The sequence below is a fragment of the Bubalus kerabau genome, chromosome 1 (genome assembly GCF_029407905.1).
Source record: "Bubalus kerabau isolate K-KA32 ecotype Philippines breed swamp buffalo chromosome 1, PCC_UOA_SB_1v2, whole genome shotgun sequence".
In the NCBI taxonomy this organism is placed as follows: domain Eukaryota; kingdom Metazoa; phylum Chordata; class Mammalia; order Artiodactyla; family Bovidae; genus Bubalus; species Bubalus kerabau.
The window spans coordinates 74,148,667-74,165,638 of NC_073624.1; the positions used below are offsets into that span (position 1 = coordinate 74,148,667).

General features: G+C 37.8%; 1 protein-coding gene across 5 annotated transcripts in view; it reads left to right on the forward strand.

The window, feature by feature from the left end:
- MSRB3 (methionine sulfoxide reductase B3) overlaps positions 1-16,972 on the forward strand; it is a 181,585-nt gene that overhangs the window by 93,919 nt on the left and 70,694 nt on the right. For all 5 annotated transcript variants that reach the window (XM_055579747.1, XM_055579757.1, XM_055579751.1 and 2 more), the window contains one exon: positions 10,222-10,250. In XM_055579747.1, the coding sequence (XP_055435722.1) occupies positions 10,222-10,250 (29 nt within the window). The remainder of the gene's footprint in view (positions 1-10,221; positions 10,251-16,972) is intronic.

A 16,972-nucleotide genomic window follows, 5' to 3' on the forward strand; every position in this document is an offset into this window, starting at 1 on the left:
AAATTTCTGGTTTCTTAATTTATATTTTTTTTAGTTAAAAAAATTAGGCATGTAGTTAATGGGTACCTTTTATTTTTATCTCTTTGCTTTTAGTTGTGGTAGCTAACATGTCTTTAAACATTTAAGTTCATTTTGTTTTCTTTTTGCATATTATCTGTCTTTTGTGTTTTATAGCATCATTGTTATCAAAATATAAAAAAAAATATCAAAATATAACATAGAGGCCTAAGCTTTAAACACAGTAAGTAGATAGTTCATGACCTAGTACTGCTATGGTAGCAATATCAGTTAGAATATGTTGGGTTAAAAGTAACAGAAATACCCACACAAAAATGGCCTCACAGTACCCGACTTGGCTTTCTAACTCAGCAGGAACTCTAGAGAAAAACTGTTTTGAAATCGGAGTGACATCAGAGTTCTGGCTTGGCATTTCTACAATTTTCTTGGTCTTTTCCTCCTGGTTACAGGGTTGCCACAGCAGTTCTAAGTGTCATATCCTCACATAATAACTCCAAAGGCAGGAAGCAGGGAGAGTGTAGGAAAGGGGCTCTCTCCCTAAATCACCCCAGTCCTTCTCATGAGGGAAAACCTAACCAAGAAGTATCCTGCGCAGGCTTCCCTGCACCTGTCACTGCTCACAGCTGGCCTCCACGCCTGTCCTTGAACCAGTCCCTGACAGAAGGAGTTTAGAATTGCCACAGTTGGCTAAACCTAATAATGATTCGGTCCTGAGGTGGTCACATTTTTAGCACCCTTCAAAAACTTCAACTCTGTTATCAGAGAAGAGGGCGACTGGCGATTACATACATAACGGGTCGTGTCCGCCACAATTATCGAACTCTTTTAGTGTGATCAAATAACTCCATGAACAAAGGTAGAATGAATTTCAACTCTGATGAGTGCAAAGGAGTGACTGGTGCTGTAAAAGTAGAAACTCTAGGGATTTAATCTAGTCTGGCCACTTGTCTTCAAAGAACTGATAATTAAGCTAATAATGGAGAAAGTTTGAGGAGTTAAGTAGGCGGAGGGGTTAAGAGATACTGGAGTGGGTGAGGGGGAGGAAGAGAGAGCTTTCCAAGGAGAGGACGCATCCTGTGTTTATGTAACTGAAAGAGGAGCATGAATATTCACTGCCACTATTACTAGCCTCTGGTCTGAGGAAAGCCTTTGAATTACTTGTAGGGGTAAGAAGAAATTCTTGGACTTATAAGTAGGATCCTGAAATATTGGGATTTCTGATGTCTATAGTTTATGAGGGACAACAGGATGGGTTATTAGCCTTGGATTGTCCTGGAAAATCCTTGGTATAGAGTTGCCGTGTAAAATACCCAGGCAAAAATCAGTCTGCCCCTCCTACTCCTTCCCTCTAATAACTTTCTGCAGCTACAATCTTTAGTTGGCACCCATTAAAAATAATATGAACAGCATCCTCATTCTACATGTCTGAAACCTTTTGAAACATTGACTTCATTAACTTGTAGTTCATATTTACATGAGTCCCATTTAAATTTTTTCAATACAATTGAAAGTAAGCAAAGAGCAGTGGAGACTTTCATGGATTCCTCATAAGAGACAGTAAAAATTTTAAAATAATAACTTGACTTCAATACACGTAGAGCTTTCATAGATACTGGGTTTTGTGCACTCAGTCGCTTCAGTCATGCCCAACTCTTTGTGACCCTATGGACTGTAGCCTGCCAGGCTCCTCTGTCCTTGGGATTCTCCAGGCAAGAGTATATTGCCTTGAAGTGGGTTACCATGCCTTCCTCCAGGGGATCTTCCTGACCCAGGGATTAAACTGGCATCTCCTGCATCTCCTGCGTTACAGGCAAATTCTTTAACAATGAGCCACCAGGGAAGCCCAGATACTGGGTTATTTTCTGTAAATAGAGAACAGTTGTTTTATAAACTTGTTCAGGACTATAGAGCTCTGATCTATGACTAAAACTGCCTTCTTTTGAAAATCTACAACTTTATTATCAAAAGAATGCATATGTTATATATTTTAATTATTTAAAAAACGATAATGATACTTAAATTTTTCTAGCATCTGCCTTTTATGGTTTTAAAATTCATTTAAAACATTTTAGGTTTAAAAATTCAAAAGTTTTAGTGTAAGCCTTTTTTTTTTTTTTAGTGTGGTACTATTATAACTGCTCTGACAAGACTCCAAAATAAGAATAGCTTAAACACGGTAATCATTTGGGATTGACATGGTGCTGCCAGAGTGTGTACCATCAGCCAAAGGCCGGTGCCCCACTATCCGCCTCTCTCTCATGATCTAGGAATGGCTGCTTTAGCTCCAGGAAACAATCGATGCTTCTGCCAGTGGGAAGAAGTGCAGAATTTCGCTTCAATGGCATAACTCATAATGCTTCTCCTTGCATCCTTTTGACACGAACTTAGTTCCATGGTCAAAACTAGCTATAAGAGAAGTGGGAAATAGTGTAGAAAAATTGTCTTGCCTCAGTAGCCATATGCCCATCTAAAATTCAGAGATTCTATTTCCAAAATAATAAAGGGGAGAATGGATACTGGACGATAGCAACGTTGGGGCTATATTCACCGTCTTTCTGCAGTTGCCAAAAGAACTGGTTGAATAGCTTTAAGCTTAGATATAAGTATATAATCAAGGAGTGAAATGTGTCTCTGTGGAGACACGATTATATTCATGTATCTTATACCTCATACAACCTTACTTTATATATCTTTGTATTCCTACCATGCAGGATAGTATATGAATGAAAATAAGCACATAAGGAATGTGTTTGGAATGAATGAATGAACACCCCTCTTTGTCTTTCCTGTATTATATGTATTTATGTGAGTTCTTTTTTCACACTTGCCTTTTCACACTTTTCTTTGTTCCTATCTATATTTTCAGTCAGTCAGTTCAGTCACTCAGTCGTGTCTGACTCTTTGCGACCCCATGAATCACAGCACCCCTGGCCTCCCTGTCCATCACCAACTCCTGGAGTTTACTCAAATTCATGTCCATTGAGTCGGTGATGCCATCCAACCATCTCATTTGCTGTTGTACCCTTCTCCTCCCACCTTCAATCTTTCCCAGCATCAGGGTCTTTTTAAATGAGTCAGTTCTTTGCATCAGATAGCCAAAGTATTGGAGTTTCAGCTTCAGCATCTGTCCTTCCAATAAATATTCAGGACTGGTCTCCTTTAGGATGGATTGGTTGGCTCTCCTTGCAGTCCAAGGGACTCTCAAGAGTCTTCTCCAACACCACAGTTCAAAAGCATCAATTCTTCTGCACTCAAGTTTCTTTATAGTCCAACTCTTACATCTGTACATGACTACTGGAAAAAACATAGCTTTGACTAGACAGACCTTTGTTGGCAAAATAATGTCTCTGCTTTTGAATATGAACTTTTCTGCCAAGGAGTAAGCATCTTTTAATTTCATGGCTGCAGTCACCATCTTCAGTGATTTTGGAGCCCAAGAAAATAAAGTCTGTCACTGTTTCCACTGTTTCCCCGTCTATTTGCTGTGAAATGATGAGACCAGATGCCATGATCTTAGTTTTCTGAATTTTGTGTTTTAAGCCAACATTTTCACTCTCCTCTTTCACTTTTATCAAGAAGCTCTTTAGTTCTTTGCTTTCTGCCATAAGGGTGGTGTCATCTATCTGAGGTTATTGATATTTCTCCCAGCAGTTTTGATTCCAGCTTGTGCTTCATCCAGTCCAGCGTTTCTCATGAAGTACTCTGCATATAAGTTAAATAAGCAGGGTGACAATATACAGCCTTGACATACTCCTTTTCCTATTTGGAACCAGTCTGTTGTTCCATGTCCAGTTCTAACTGTTGCTTCCTGACCTGCATACAGATTTCTCAAGAGGCAGGTCAGGTGGTCTGATATTCCCATCTCTTGAAGAATTTTCCACAGTTTGTTGTGATCCACACAGTCAAAGCCTTTAGCATAGTCAATAAAGCAGAAATAGATGTTTTTCTGGAACTCCCTTGCTTTTTCCATGATCCAGAGGATGTTGGCAATTTGATCTCTTGTTCCTCTACCTTTTCTAAAACCAGCTTGAACATCTGAGAGTTCACGGTTCATGTACTGTTGAAGCCTGGCTTGGGGAATTTTGAGCATTACTTTACTAGCGTGTGAGATGAGTGCAATTCTGTGGTAATTTTAGCATTCTTTGGCATTGCCTTTCTTTGGGATTGAAATGAAAATGGACCTTTTCCAGTCCTGTGGCCACTGCTGAGTTTTCCAAATTTGTTGACATATTGAGTGCAGCACTTTCACAGCATCATCTTAAATAGCTCAACTGGAATTCTATCACCTCGACTAGCTTTGTTCATAGTGATATTTCCTGAGGCCCACTTGACTTCACATTCCAGGATGTCTGGCTCAAGGTGAGTGATCACACCATCGTGATTATCTGGGTCATAAAGATCTTTTTTGTATAGTTCTTCTGTGTATTCTTGCCACCTCTTCTTAATATCTTCTGCTTCTGTTAGGTCCATACCATTTCTGTCCTTTATCAAGCCCATCTTTGCATGAAATGGTCCCTTGGTATCTCTAATTTTCATTAAGAGATCTCTAGTCTTTCCCAGTCTTTTGTTTTCCTCTGTTTCTTTGTACTGAGCACTGAGGAAGGTTTATCTTTCCTTGCTATTCTTTGGAACGCTGCATTCAAATGGGTATATCTTTCCTTTTTTCGTTTGCCTTTCACTTCTCTTCTTTTTGTAGCTCTTTGTAAGGCCTCCTCAGACAGCCATTTTGCTTTTTTGCATTTCTTTTTCTTGGGGATGGTCTTGATACCTGTCTCCTGTACAATGTCACAGTTTATATTTTATTTACTTTCTTAAAGAGGATTTATGAATAGAGGTGATCAGAGTCCATAGTATGATAGAGGAGTGCTTTGTTTCTCTGTGTATGTATGTGTATATGTAAAATTCAATAGAAATTAAATTAACTTATACCATAGAACCAGTTTTCTCTAACCCCAAAACTGATAGTGGTCACTTTTATTATCATATTTTAATTATTATTAGAATAGTTGTGGATTTTTAAAAATATTTATTTTTATTTATTTATTTGGCTGTGTCCAGTCTTAGTTATGGAACTCGGAATCTTAAGTTTTGGAATGTGGGATCTAATTCCCTGACCAGGGATTGAACCCAGGCCCACTGCATTGGGAGTTCAAGTCTTAGCCATTGAACCACCAGGGAAGTCCTAGTTGTGGCTTTTTGAAGGTGCAGTACTGTGCCTGAGAATTCTGAAAGTATTTTTTTAAGCTGATACTTAAAGTCATTAATTAGTTTGTGAAAATGTTTCTGTACATTATGTGTGTTTTTTGCATGTTGACTAGCTTTCTCTGAAGGAGATAAAATGGTCTGGGGATAACAGTTCTTGACATGATTTTTCGTATTGCAAATGAGGCATTTTATAGAGTTTTTGGTTACTATATCTTGTTTTTGGTCCTCTGTTAATTTACAGATTCATTTGTTCAAGTGTTAATTCCTGCTACACATTTAAAAAATTGTCACTTTTCCCATATAATTTTTAAAGTTGATATGTTGTATTTTCATTTTTATTCAGTTCAACAATTTTTTTTTTGGCATAGCAGATCTTAGTTCCCTGACCAGGGATCAAACCAGCGTCCCTGCAGTGGAAGTATGGAGTCCTAACCACTGGACCACCAGAGAAGTCCCCTGCTACACCTATTTAATAACTGTTAAATACCAGATGCTGTGCTCAGTGCTGGGAACGTGAAGAGACCCTGCTGGGCTTGGTGTCAGTGCCACATAGCAGGGGGCGGTGGGGAGGGGCGCAGTTTGCTATGCCAGGACCCAAACCATGGAGTTACTGAAGGTAAGCAAGAACCTCTAGGAGGAGACGGAGGCAGGCAGGCTGCTGCCGGGACTGAGGCAAGTCTATGGAGTAAACATTTGTCAGTGATGAGCTGGAGGAAAGGTATTCTAAACTGAGGATACTGGATGAAGGCTGTGAAATAGTACGGCAATTGTTGGATTCGGTGAGAGTGAAGGCTACAGTTTAGAGGTGGATTTGAGGCAGGATTACAGGTGGGACAGGAGAACCAGATCATGGTGGGCCCCTTATACCCCATGCAGAGGAGGGTGAATTTGGTGTCCTTAGGTCAGTCGTTTTTCAATGTTTTTGTCTGTGACCCATTGTAAGACATACTTTTCTACATGATGGCTCATTACTAGGCCTGGCCCCAACATATGCAGGGCCTGGGCAGGAGAACAAGTGGGGATACAATACAGCTAATTATTTAAAAGTTATAAGTCAAGGCAATAAACTGTTAGAAAAGTTTGCTAACCTACCTTGACAGATAAACCTTGTAACAAAAACAGTGAAAATGGTGTGTAGAATCACTGATATCAAGTAATTGAAAACAGTGCAAACTTTATTTTATTAAGTTTATTTTTATTTATTTATTTTATAGCTATGGGACATGTAGGATCTTAGTTCCCTGACCAGGGATTGAACCTGTGCCTCAGCAATGGAAGTGCGGGTTTTTAACCACTGGACTGGCAGGGAAGCCCTAGGAGAGAGCAGATTTTAAATAAACTTGTCTTCCACCAAAAGACTGTTATTCAGCCTGGGGAAATGCAGAGGTAATGGTAACCAAGCCAAGTGGGAGGGGAGGAGAAGCTTCCCTTAACCTTCTCTTCCAATGGTTATGCAATCCGTAAGAGAAAAACCTTTCTTTTCTTCTTCTTTGAGGGAGAGACTCTTTCATTTCTGCCACAGGGTCTATACTCCTCCCCACTCTCCATTCCCACCAGCCAGGCCCCCAGTTCCAAGGCCATCAAGACTGTGACAGTCTGGCCTAAGGTGTAACCCCTGGCTTCTTGATTCTCCCAGCTCTCCACTTCCACAGGAGGGTTTGAATGAAGAATTCTCTGAGCAGGAATGTGGAAGAATAGGAAAAGCATTTTGCTCTGCCCTCTTTGTTTCCCCTTCCTTCTGCCCTCAGGTTCAAACTCCATCCTTCAAGGAGCAGCCTTTGGCCTCTGCTTGAGCTGGAGACACACACACAGTAGTAGCACAAGTTGACTGTAAAAGATCCACATAGGATGAGGAAGTCAGCTCAGGGCAATCTGGGCCGAAAATGCTGAGGACTTTGGTACTTGGAGCTTCCAGGGGAATAAGAGACTCCTTGCCTGGTGGAGAGGAGAGTGCAGCCAGAGGAAGGCCAGAGCAGATGTTCTTTGCTCATTTATAAGGCTGCTACTGCTACTGCTAAGTCGCTTCAGTCGTGTCTGACTCTGTGCGACCCCATGATGGCAGCCCACCAGGCTCCACCGTCCCTGGGATTCTCCAGGCAAGAACACTGGAGCGGGTTGCCATTTCCTTCTCCAGTGCATGAAAGTGAAAAGTGAAAGTGAAGTCGCTCCGTCGTGTCCGACTTAGTGGCCCCATGGACTGCAGCCTACCAGGCTCCTCTGTCCATGAGATTTTCCAGGCAAGAGTACTGGATGGGGTGCCATTGCCTTCTCTGTTTGTAAGGCTAGTAACTGGCTAGTATGCATATGCGTGAAAACACACACATACACACACAAATGCATGCACTTCTACCTAAAAGTTATACAAAACTGCATATGCTCTCAATATGGGATGCATCTATCTCTGTTCTACTTCATTAAAAAAAAAATACTAGTCATAATCCACTAAATTAATTGTATAATCCACTCATGGGTCAACTTGTGATTTAAGTTTGGAAAAATTCTGCACAGTTGTTGGGTGGTGGTGATAATGTGATCAGATTAATATTTGGAAAACACCTGGCAGCTGATTAGATGATGGGTTGGAAGAGAGGCGGGATACTGGTTATGAGATGACTGAGCCAAAGTGTTAGTTGCTCAGTCATGTCCGACTGTTTGCAACCCGATGGACTATAGCTGGCAAAACTCCTCTGTCCATGGAATTCTTCAGGCAAGAATACTGGAGTGGGTTGCTTTTCTCTTCTCCAGGGGATCTTCCTGACCCAGGGATCAAACTCTGGTCTCCCACATGACAGATAGATTCTTTACCTTCTGAGGCACCAGGGAAGCCCTAGATAGGCCTAAAGGTGGTAAAAATGAGGATAGAGAGGAGGGGGAAGGTAGTACAATCAACAGGTTTGGGTGACTAGTTAGATACTGGGGGTACAGAAGAAAACTAGAATAGCATCATCATTTCTGGCTCAAAAGGATAGGAAATATAGCAGGAGAATTATATTTGAGGGAAAAGAAAATGAATTCAGTTTAGTACGTGTGGCATTTGAGGTCACAGCACAATGTTCAGGCAGGATTTTAGTGGGAGAGAGGCTTAGTAAAGTGGGGACTGTAACAGGGCTGTTGGGTTAGGTATTAGGAAGCCATTGAGAAAACTTAGCAAGGACAGATCCTCGTGGTTCACAGAGTAACTATGTTGGGAGGTCAGGAAAGGAAGATGTGCAGTAAAGGTTAGAGTCTATCCTCTCAGTATACTCGCTTGTAAAGCCAGGAAGAAAAAGGGATAACAAGAGTATGACACAGGTTTGAAGGAGGGTTTTAAGTTAATTCTGGAGCTCTTCTATACATAAGGGAGGAGGAACCTGGGGAGACTCAGATATTGAAGATTTAACAGGAAGAAGGAGCAATTGCTCTAGTCTGGTTTCAGGGGAGATGACAGAGTGCCCTTTCGGACATGAGTGTAGGTAATGTTAGCAGGAGGAGCACCTCTTACACAGGATGCATGGGGAGGCAGGGATTTCCCTTTATAGACATTTGTTGACATACAGACATTTCCCGTTATAGGCATACGCACCAGGCACTAGGCCGATGCTGTGGCCGAGGACTCTAGCAAGGCATAGTCTAGTGGAGAAGACAGGCAAGGAGACCAGCAGGACAATGTGTGGTGAGTGTTGCCGTTTAGAGTTATGCCCAGAGATGTGGGAAACAAAGAAGTGGGCATGACGCCAGGCTTTCCAGAAGAGGAGAGGACAAAAGGTAAAAGAAGGTTTGCACCTGAAACAGGAATCAGGGGCACCTGAGAAAAGGATCGAGCTGAGGACGACAGTGGGGCCAGGGTTTGAGACAGGTACGAGCCTGGATTACAGCCGTGGCTGTTGATAACCATGGTTGTAATAATCCTTTTTTTGTGTTTATGATTATTGACTTTGTTGAAGCCTCAGCTGAAACTTTATTTGGGAATACTTGAGAAAACGAATTTTTATGTCAAAGGAACCTGTTTCTTGCTTATCCTTTCCCCTTTCCTCCTTTGATGACTTTTCTTGAAGCTAATTTAGGTAAAGAAAGCCACCACTTCCAAAAGTGCTTTGGTACCCTGGCGTAATTTCAAAGAAATCTCCTTTCCCACTTAGTTAACTACATTTCCCCAGGAAAAAAAAAAAAAAAAAAAAAAACTTCTCTGTCAATGTAACATCCTTTAACAGGACTCCTGCTGGTCGGTTCTTGTATCTTGCTGTGGCAGCTGTGAACATATATACTATTGATTGTTAATGTGTGATATAAATCCAACTGGAGCATGCCCACTAATTGGTTTGAGAGCTAGATATAGACAATGCTGTCTTATAGTAGCTTGTGTAGATAGGCCTAGTCACAGGGTTAATTCTGCTTGACAGCACATCAGCAGCATCTTGAGAGTAATTACCCAACAGAAGTTTTCCCACAGCCAGACTGAGAGCTTCAAAGGCTTCTGAATTTACAACCAGTATTAACCTATATCTGAAACATCATGTTCCCACAAGGGCTCAGATTTTTTTTTCTCCTTCTTATTAAATGTATGGGGTTACTAGGTTCATTTACTCTGTGAAGAACTTAGTGAAAAATTACTTGATTTTGAATAATTGAAAATCTTTAATAATAAGTAAAAAGGATAATTTAAAATTTGAGAGTTTTTTAAGTTGCTTTATATATTACTGAAAAGTTAATCTGTAAAGGTTAGCTGCCTTTTTTTTTTGTTTGTTTTACAAAATTTAGTCTCTTTCTCTCTCAAAAAAATGCTGAAAAGTTAATGTCTTTTCCATACTGTGCCATCTCTATGGATATATACATGTTTAGAGGACCTAAGGTTATACATGCACTTAAAATGGTTAAAATAAATACGTATTTACATTTTAAAAAGCTATCTTACTTGTTGACCAATGTACTGAAATCTGTAACTATTACATCTTTCCCCCTTCTTAAGTTACTGTTTAATAAGCAAGTTTTATATTGTAAAAAATTTCTTTCCCTTTGCAGGTCAGAAACCAAATTTGACTCCGGTTCAGGTATGTTTATATTAATAATGTTATTCTGAGTATATTTTATTTACATTATTCTCTGAGGAGTAATTCATCAGATCAAGAACCATTTTGATTTTAAACAGACTAGGCAGTCTCTTTTCAAAACATGAACCCCACCTCAAAGCAGGACTATTGACTGTTTGGAATCGTAAGTTATTAAGACGTTCACTTTGGGATTCTCGATGGTTCTGAAATAAGTACTAAAGGCTCTATATCTGCAGAGTTTCATTTTAAAAGCAAAGGTGAAGGTCATAGATACTCATTGCTAAAAACAGAATGTTATTCTCTCAGTGGACAAAAATCCTGAATAATTTGAAGGTTCTCTGCAAGTGACTTGTCATCACATATGGGTAATAGGATACATTTAATCCAGCAAACTGTAAAGGGTTTTAGCCAGTAGAAATAGAAACTTGTCTATAACTTATTCATTTTTTAAAATTTGTTTTGCCAGGGATATGGGTGATGGAAAATGAAGGTCACCTTAAGTCATTGTTTTGGCTCTGTCAAGACAAAGTTTACATTCTCACAAACAGTGGCATATCAGCCTCATTGGATGTTTTCTTCTCATTAAGCATGAATATAGCTATATAATCCTTACACTTGACCGTGTACTCATGTCACTAGCTGAGATTTCCGTGCTCCAGAGTTTCTGATGGTGTTTATGATTAAAGGACAAAAATTACCTCATGTTCAGTACAAAGGAATTATGCCTTTTATCGAAGTATTAATAGATAAATAAACATTAATTTTCAATTCCAGAAGAAAATAATTTGCAGAAAAATATATAACTCATTGAATTTAAAAGTAACATTCTTACTCTGGTTTGAGTTCCAGTATGTTTTAACTTAAAAGTTTTTGTTTGTTATGTTCACAAAGGAACCGAGGACTGTACTTTTTGATAGTGATGTTAAGGAGCTGATATGTTTTTCTTCTTCAAAAACTGTATCTTTTACTGTATGGCTTAATGAATTTGTTCAACTTGGTGTGAGACCCTTTAAATATGACATCTGTACGTGTGAGTTAACAATTTCACCCAATTTAAGAACTGTGATATCAGAAATCTTTCCATTCTGTGTGCTCTTGGGCTTCTGAGTCACATGTGACAGTGATAATAGAAGGTAAACATTTCTGGTTTACAGTGTTGATGATGTGGAGACTAAAGGCATGGTGGCATGGTATCCATTCTTTTGACTTTTTTTTTTAATTGATTCATAGGAGTAAAATAGGGTAAAATATTCAAAATAGGGTAAAAAGTCTTTGTCATTTTTAAATAGTTTAAATATTCAAATATAATAAAAGAGAAATGGAAAAAAGTGAGGATTAATTTTTACATAAAACTGCCTTTTTATCATTGCCAATCAGCCATCAAATATTTACTAAAAATCCCATTTATTATGGTCAAATTCCTTAAAAATCAAGTCAAAAACTGGTTTTAGCCTACAGGATCTGGAATATAACTTTTAAAAATGAAAAAGTCCACTAGGTTCATTTTGAAGGCAAAACCTGGAAATAGTGTATAAAACTGAAATATTAGGCAGCTATTGTCAAAGTTAGAAAATTTATGTTAAATTTTCAAATCCAAATTAAAGTGTGCTGCTAAATTCCTGTAGTGAAGGTTAGTATTTATCATGAAAATAGTTATAACATCTGTACAGGCACACATCTTTCACTCTTGTGACCAAAGATTTTGTTCATGATTCTTATTTTTTCTAAGTCTTAATTTTTTTTAAACATGTTTCATGCACAACATCTGCCTGTCTCTGAAAGCTCCAAAGTTTTGTGCTCTGAAAAAATCTTACAGGGAATATGATTAAATGTTTATTTTTTCTTTTAATTTTGAATCTAAATATGTCGTGGAAAGAATTCAGATGGTTTCAAGTTAAGAATCAGGTAATTCTTTTTTCTTATAAATTCTTTTAGCTTAATATCAAAAGGAATCATGACAAAGAAAGCTATAAATGTATTCTTTGACATTCTATAGCATGCGAACCTTGGTTAGAATAAGGTAGCATGTTGAAACAATTAAATATATGACTTTAATAGGTTCAGGTTCTCTATTGTTCATCAAATACAGAAAGTAAACTAGCTCTGTTCAATGTTGTATACAACTGTAACAGTGTTCCTGACAAAGTAAGATTTTTAAATGAAGGAAGATGCTGATCTTACTAAGAAAAAGAAAAGCTCTTAAAAAAATAAATAGTGTGGTCAATGACTAGCCATAAAGGAAAGAGTTTCAAAGTAAAAAAAAAAAAAATATATATATATATATATATGTGTGTGTGTGTGCGTGTGTGTGTACAGTTTATTTGGGTCCTTCAAGTAAAGCACCCAATTTATGCAGCTTACTGCGTATTTGCAGTTTGTATAAATGAGTTTCAGGCTGTAGAGTGAGATTCAGAAGGAAGGAAGGAAAGTTTTCATTGTCAGAACATGGTGAAAAATGTCACTTTTTAAATATATACCAAAATGATCAGCCTAAGAAGTGTTTTAATTTTTTCTTATCAAAGTTGTATAGATTTTTTCTACGAAAGCAGATTCACAAACAACTTTGCACTTTTAAAGTTTAAAAAATTTTTAAATGAAAAAGTTTCAACTGTATATAAAAGTAGAGGGTATAGTATAGTAAGCACATACGCATTCATCATCTAGCTTTTACTGTTATCAATACTTTGCCTTTTGTTTCAGTTTTCTTTTTTTGCTTGAATTATCTTAAAGTGAAATACATTTCATGTGATTTTTAAAACCTGGAAATTATAAATTGTGTTGACTTATTGAAATAAGTCAGTTATTTTTCTGAGGTTTTCATTTATCTCAGAAATTTGAGTCACATACGATTTCTTATGGAAAGGATCTTGACATTACCGTGTCCACATTCAGTTGGAGATTTTGGAAGTTCTATTCATGTGGTGAAGGTTAAGAAAAAATCAGAAGGTGCTGAATTAATTCTAATCTGAGAACCCCAGAATTGTTCTGTTCTCAAGACTAATTGGATGCAAACTTTAGCTACCTTCTAGCTGTGTCCTCTATGTACCGAGTTGTATCCTGTTTAACCTCCATTTCTGTTTATAACCCAATGACCTAAAGGTGAGCTTTGCCAATTGAGAACAATCAGCCTACCTTGTTTCTAAAGCAGTTTTAAGGGTTCCATTTTAATACTATTTCCTATTTAATGTACTAATGTTACTTGTCTATGATCCTGAGTAGTTGGTGATTTTACTAATAGAGTAAAACAGACTTCCTTTTATGTTCAGAAGTAGCAAGAGGCAGTGCTCTTCTCCCCACCTCCCAAGAAGGGAAGTTAGTTGATGCTGGAGGAAGCAGAACATTGAGTTTAGTGTAGTGATTAAACATGAAAGCCATATATCAAATCTCAGGAGAAACATGCTTTTGAAAGAGGCAGAGAACTGTGGAGCATATTGCGTGATAGGCTATGTAAACAGAGCCCTGGAGGTCAGTGTGTGGATGCAAACCAATTAAATAAAGAACTTACTGGCTTTGCTTTCTATCATCTGGATGGGGAGAATCACAAGTTAACGTGCGCAGGGCTGAAGTGTAAACTTTGCTTGAATAAGCTAGGCACCTTTGGAAACTTCATTAACTCTTTCAGTTCACTACCAAGTTTGGTTGGGTTTTGTTTTGTGTGTTGTTGTCGGTTTTTAAAAATTTAACCAAAGTCCTTAGGAAGTTAAAACAAAACCCAGACTATACGCTCTCTTGGCCTTTCCGTACATACCTATCAGCAAAGGTGCCAGTGATGAGCAGAATGGAGGACAAAGCAAAGAATGCATTGCTGAAAAGATCAAAGTTGGCTGTGTAGTCAAATTTCAGTGACGTGAGCATGTCTTTTAAAAAACAACCCGTTTGGAAAAGCAGAGCTCTTGCAGAATAACTGGAAAAAGATGTTTTTTCTCATCTCCTGAATTCTGGGTATGAGGAAAAGATATAGTTAGAATTTACTAGCTACTACATAACATCAGGATATTGTTATTTCTGTTCTATTAAAATAGTTTTTTGACCAAGAAGAACATGAAACCTATAAGTTAAAAACTGTATGGAACTGTATGGTAAGGACTTCCCAGAGTCTTACATTTTGTGGTCCTCACCTTCTCAGGCAGTGTTTGGGTGAGAAAATGAAATACCAAGTTAAATGGTATAGTTTCATGGTCCATAAACATTCAAAACAAAGACTTTTTTTTTTTTTCCTGTAGAGTCATGTTGGCTGAGAAAGTGAATAAGCTTATGTTTAGTGGTTGTTGATTCTGGACTGCTTGGAATAGCAGTACTGAGGAAATGGGCTCATAGAGCACAGCAACTCAAAGGTATAAGATTTCATGAAAGCAAATTATGGAGGATTAAGAAACCTAATGAGCATGGTTTAGTGTGGAGAGTGGAGGAGAGAGCTCACTATTAAATAAAGTCCAAGAGTGTACAAGGTTAGGAGATCCTAAAAGACACGATAATAAAAGGCACAACAGAATATAATTATCCTGAAAGAGAGAGAGAGAAAAAAAAAAAAGCCCTCAAAAGCTCCAAGGAACAAAAAGCAGCTAGTGTCGCTTTTAAGATCTGTAGTTGAAAAGGAGTCTACACCAGGGAAAGGAAATCAAAGAATATAATCAGTTAAAGCTTGAGGCAAAAACATATGGGTGGTGAAAAATAGAGTGGGCTGTTAACAGTGGTCACTAAATTAAGGAAAGTGGGGAATTTGAATATAGAACTAGAATTTTGAAAGCTTATTAGCAAATGAGACAATCTGCCTAACATAGTAAGCCTTTCTCAAGAAATATTAATAAGGAAAGCATTTCAGATCTTATAAATGTGAGAATATGTTGACAATATCATTTCACTCCTACAAATCAATTTGTTATTTTAGATTTCTTATTTTTGAGGTTCTCTTAACAGTGAAGAGCCAGGAAATAAAATATATATCTCTGTAAGAATATTGAAGTCTGTCTTTGGGCATCATTCAACATATATTTATTAAGCATACTACATGCCAGATGCTGATACTCTACCTCTGAGCAGAGGGGATACAATTCCTTCTCTCATAGACTCTTAGCTGGTTGGTCTGTTATACAAATTCACATGAATTTCTTTGCATATTTAGCTGAGAAGGGCTACCGAGGTTAAATTTAGATCCAGATGGTGTGCTAAAGAACTCTTGATATTTAGATATAAGCTAATATATTTTAAATTTTGTCAAATTCACCTTTCTTTACTTTGTTCAAAGCATCTCACTGCTTTCTGCCTTAAAGAGAACACTTTTAAGAGAACAACCTAATAATGCTAATGGCTAGTGTTTAGTTTTTCTATAGCTTTTAATAAGGAGTGACATTTCACATTTGATTATCATTAAGAGAGATTAACTTAGAAGAGAACAATGACAAATGCTTGTGAATACCATTCTCTTCACTTTTATTTATTTTTTAACTCATTCTTTTACTGGATCGTATTCAAGGTTGGCCTGGAAAATCAGGCAACCTCCTCTGTAACAATCTCATGGGATTGTGTGGAAGCAGTTAGAGGAGACATAGCCCTTCATTTACCTTTTACAGACTAGAGACCAGGAAGCAGTGGGGCCTGGTGGCAAAGCACTGAGGTGCTGGAGCAGATAAATCTGAGTGAAGATTTATCTCTCTTTACTTTTAATAATTTTCAATTGGTTTTCTTGGATTTCATGTATAATCATTATGTCATAGACTTAAACTTTGTGCTTTCATTCCTTCTGATTTGCAATTAAAGCATTTAAAACCATAAATTTCCTTCATCAAAGCTTTAACTGAATCCGAGATTTTTTTAAATCATATTTTAAGTAGCTGCCATTTTGATTTTCTTTTGGACACACTGATTATTTAGGAAAGTGTTTTTTTGAACTTCCAAACTTTCTACTTGCTACTTTTGTTTAGTAATTTTCAGTTTCATTGCTTTGGTGGTCAAAGAATGTGACCTTATTACTTTTTTACTAAGTTTATTGTTCTGTACTTACTAGATTTTTATCTTGGGGCCTAGTTGGTGTTTAATTTTTGTAACTCTTCTGTGGGTGATTTGAAAACTATATTCTCTGCAACATAAGGAGTGTGATACATAGTTATTAGATCAACCCAATTCATCATTTTTACCATTATTTGTTTGTTTTATTCTACCTGACAAAGACTTTGAGAGGAGAGATAATTTGTCATTCAGTGTTTTTTCTCCTGATTTCTGCCTCCTTAAGTATCACCATCTCTGTGTTGTCTGCTCTAGGTACTCTATATAATATATTCTGGCACTTGCCATCTTGCTCAGGTCATAGATTACACTTGTCCTCCTGTAGAGAACATTATTCCAAAGCAGTGCTCATTGAAATGAAAGCTGCTGTAATTAGTAAACTTCTTATTGTTGTTCAGCTGCTAAGTCGTGTCTGACTCTTTGCAACTCCATGGACCGTAGCCCACTAGGCCCCTCTGTCAATGGGATTCTCCAGTCAAGAATACTGGAGTGGGTTGCTATTTCCATCTCCAGAGGATCTTCACAATCTAGGGATTGAACCTGCATCTCTTGTATCTCCTGCAATGGCAGGCAGATTCTTTACTGCTGAGCCACCAAGGAAGCCCGATTAAGAAACTTACGTTATTCCAAATTTATATGTGAAGCAAGAAGCTGTTTTACCATTGTAAATACAAGTGTTTTCCTCTTCCCTCTTGCCCTTGATACCATAACTTTATCAG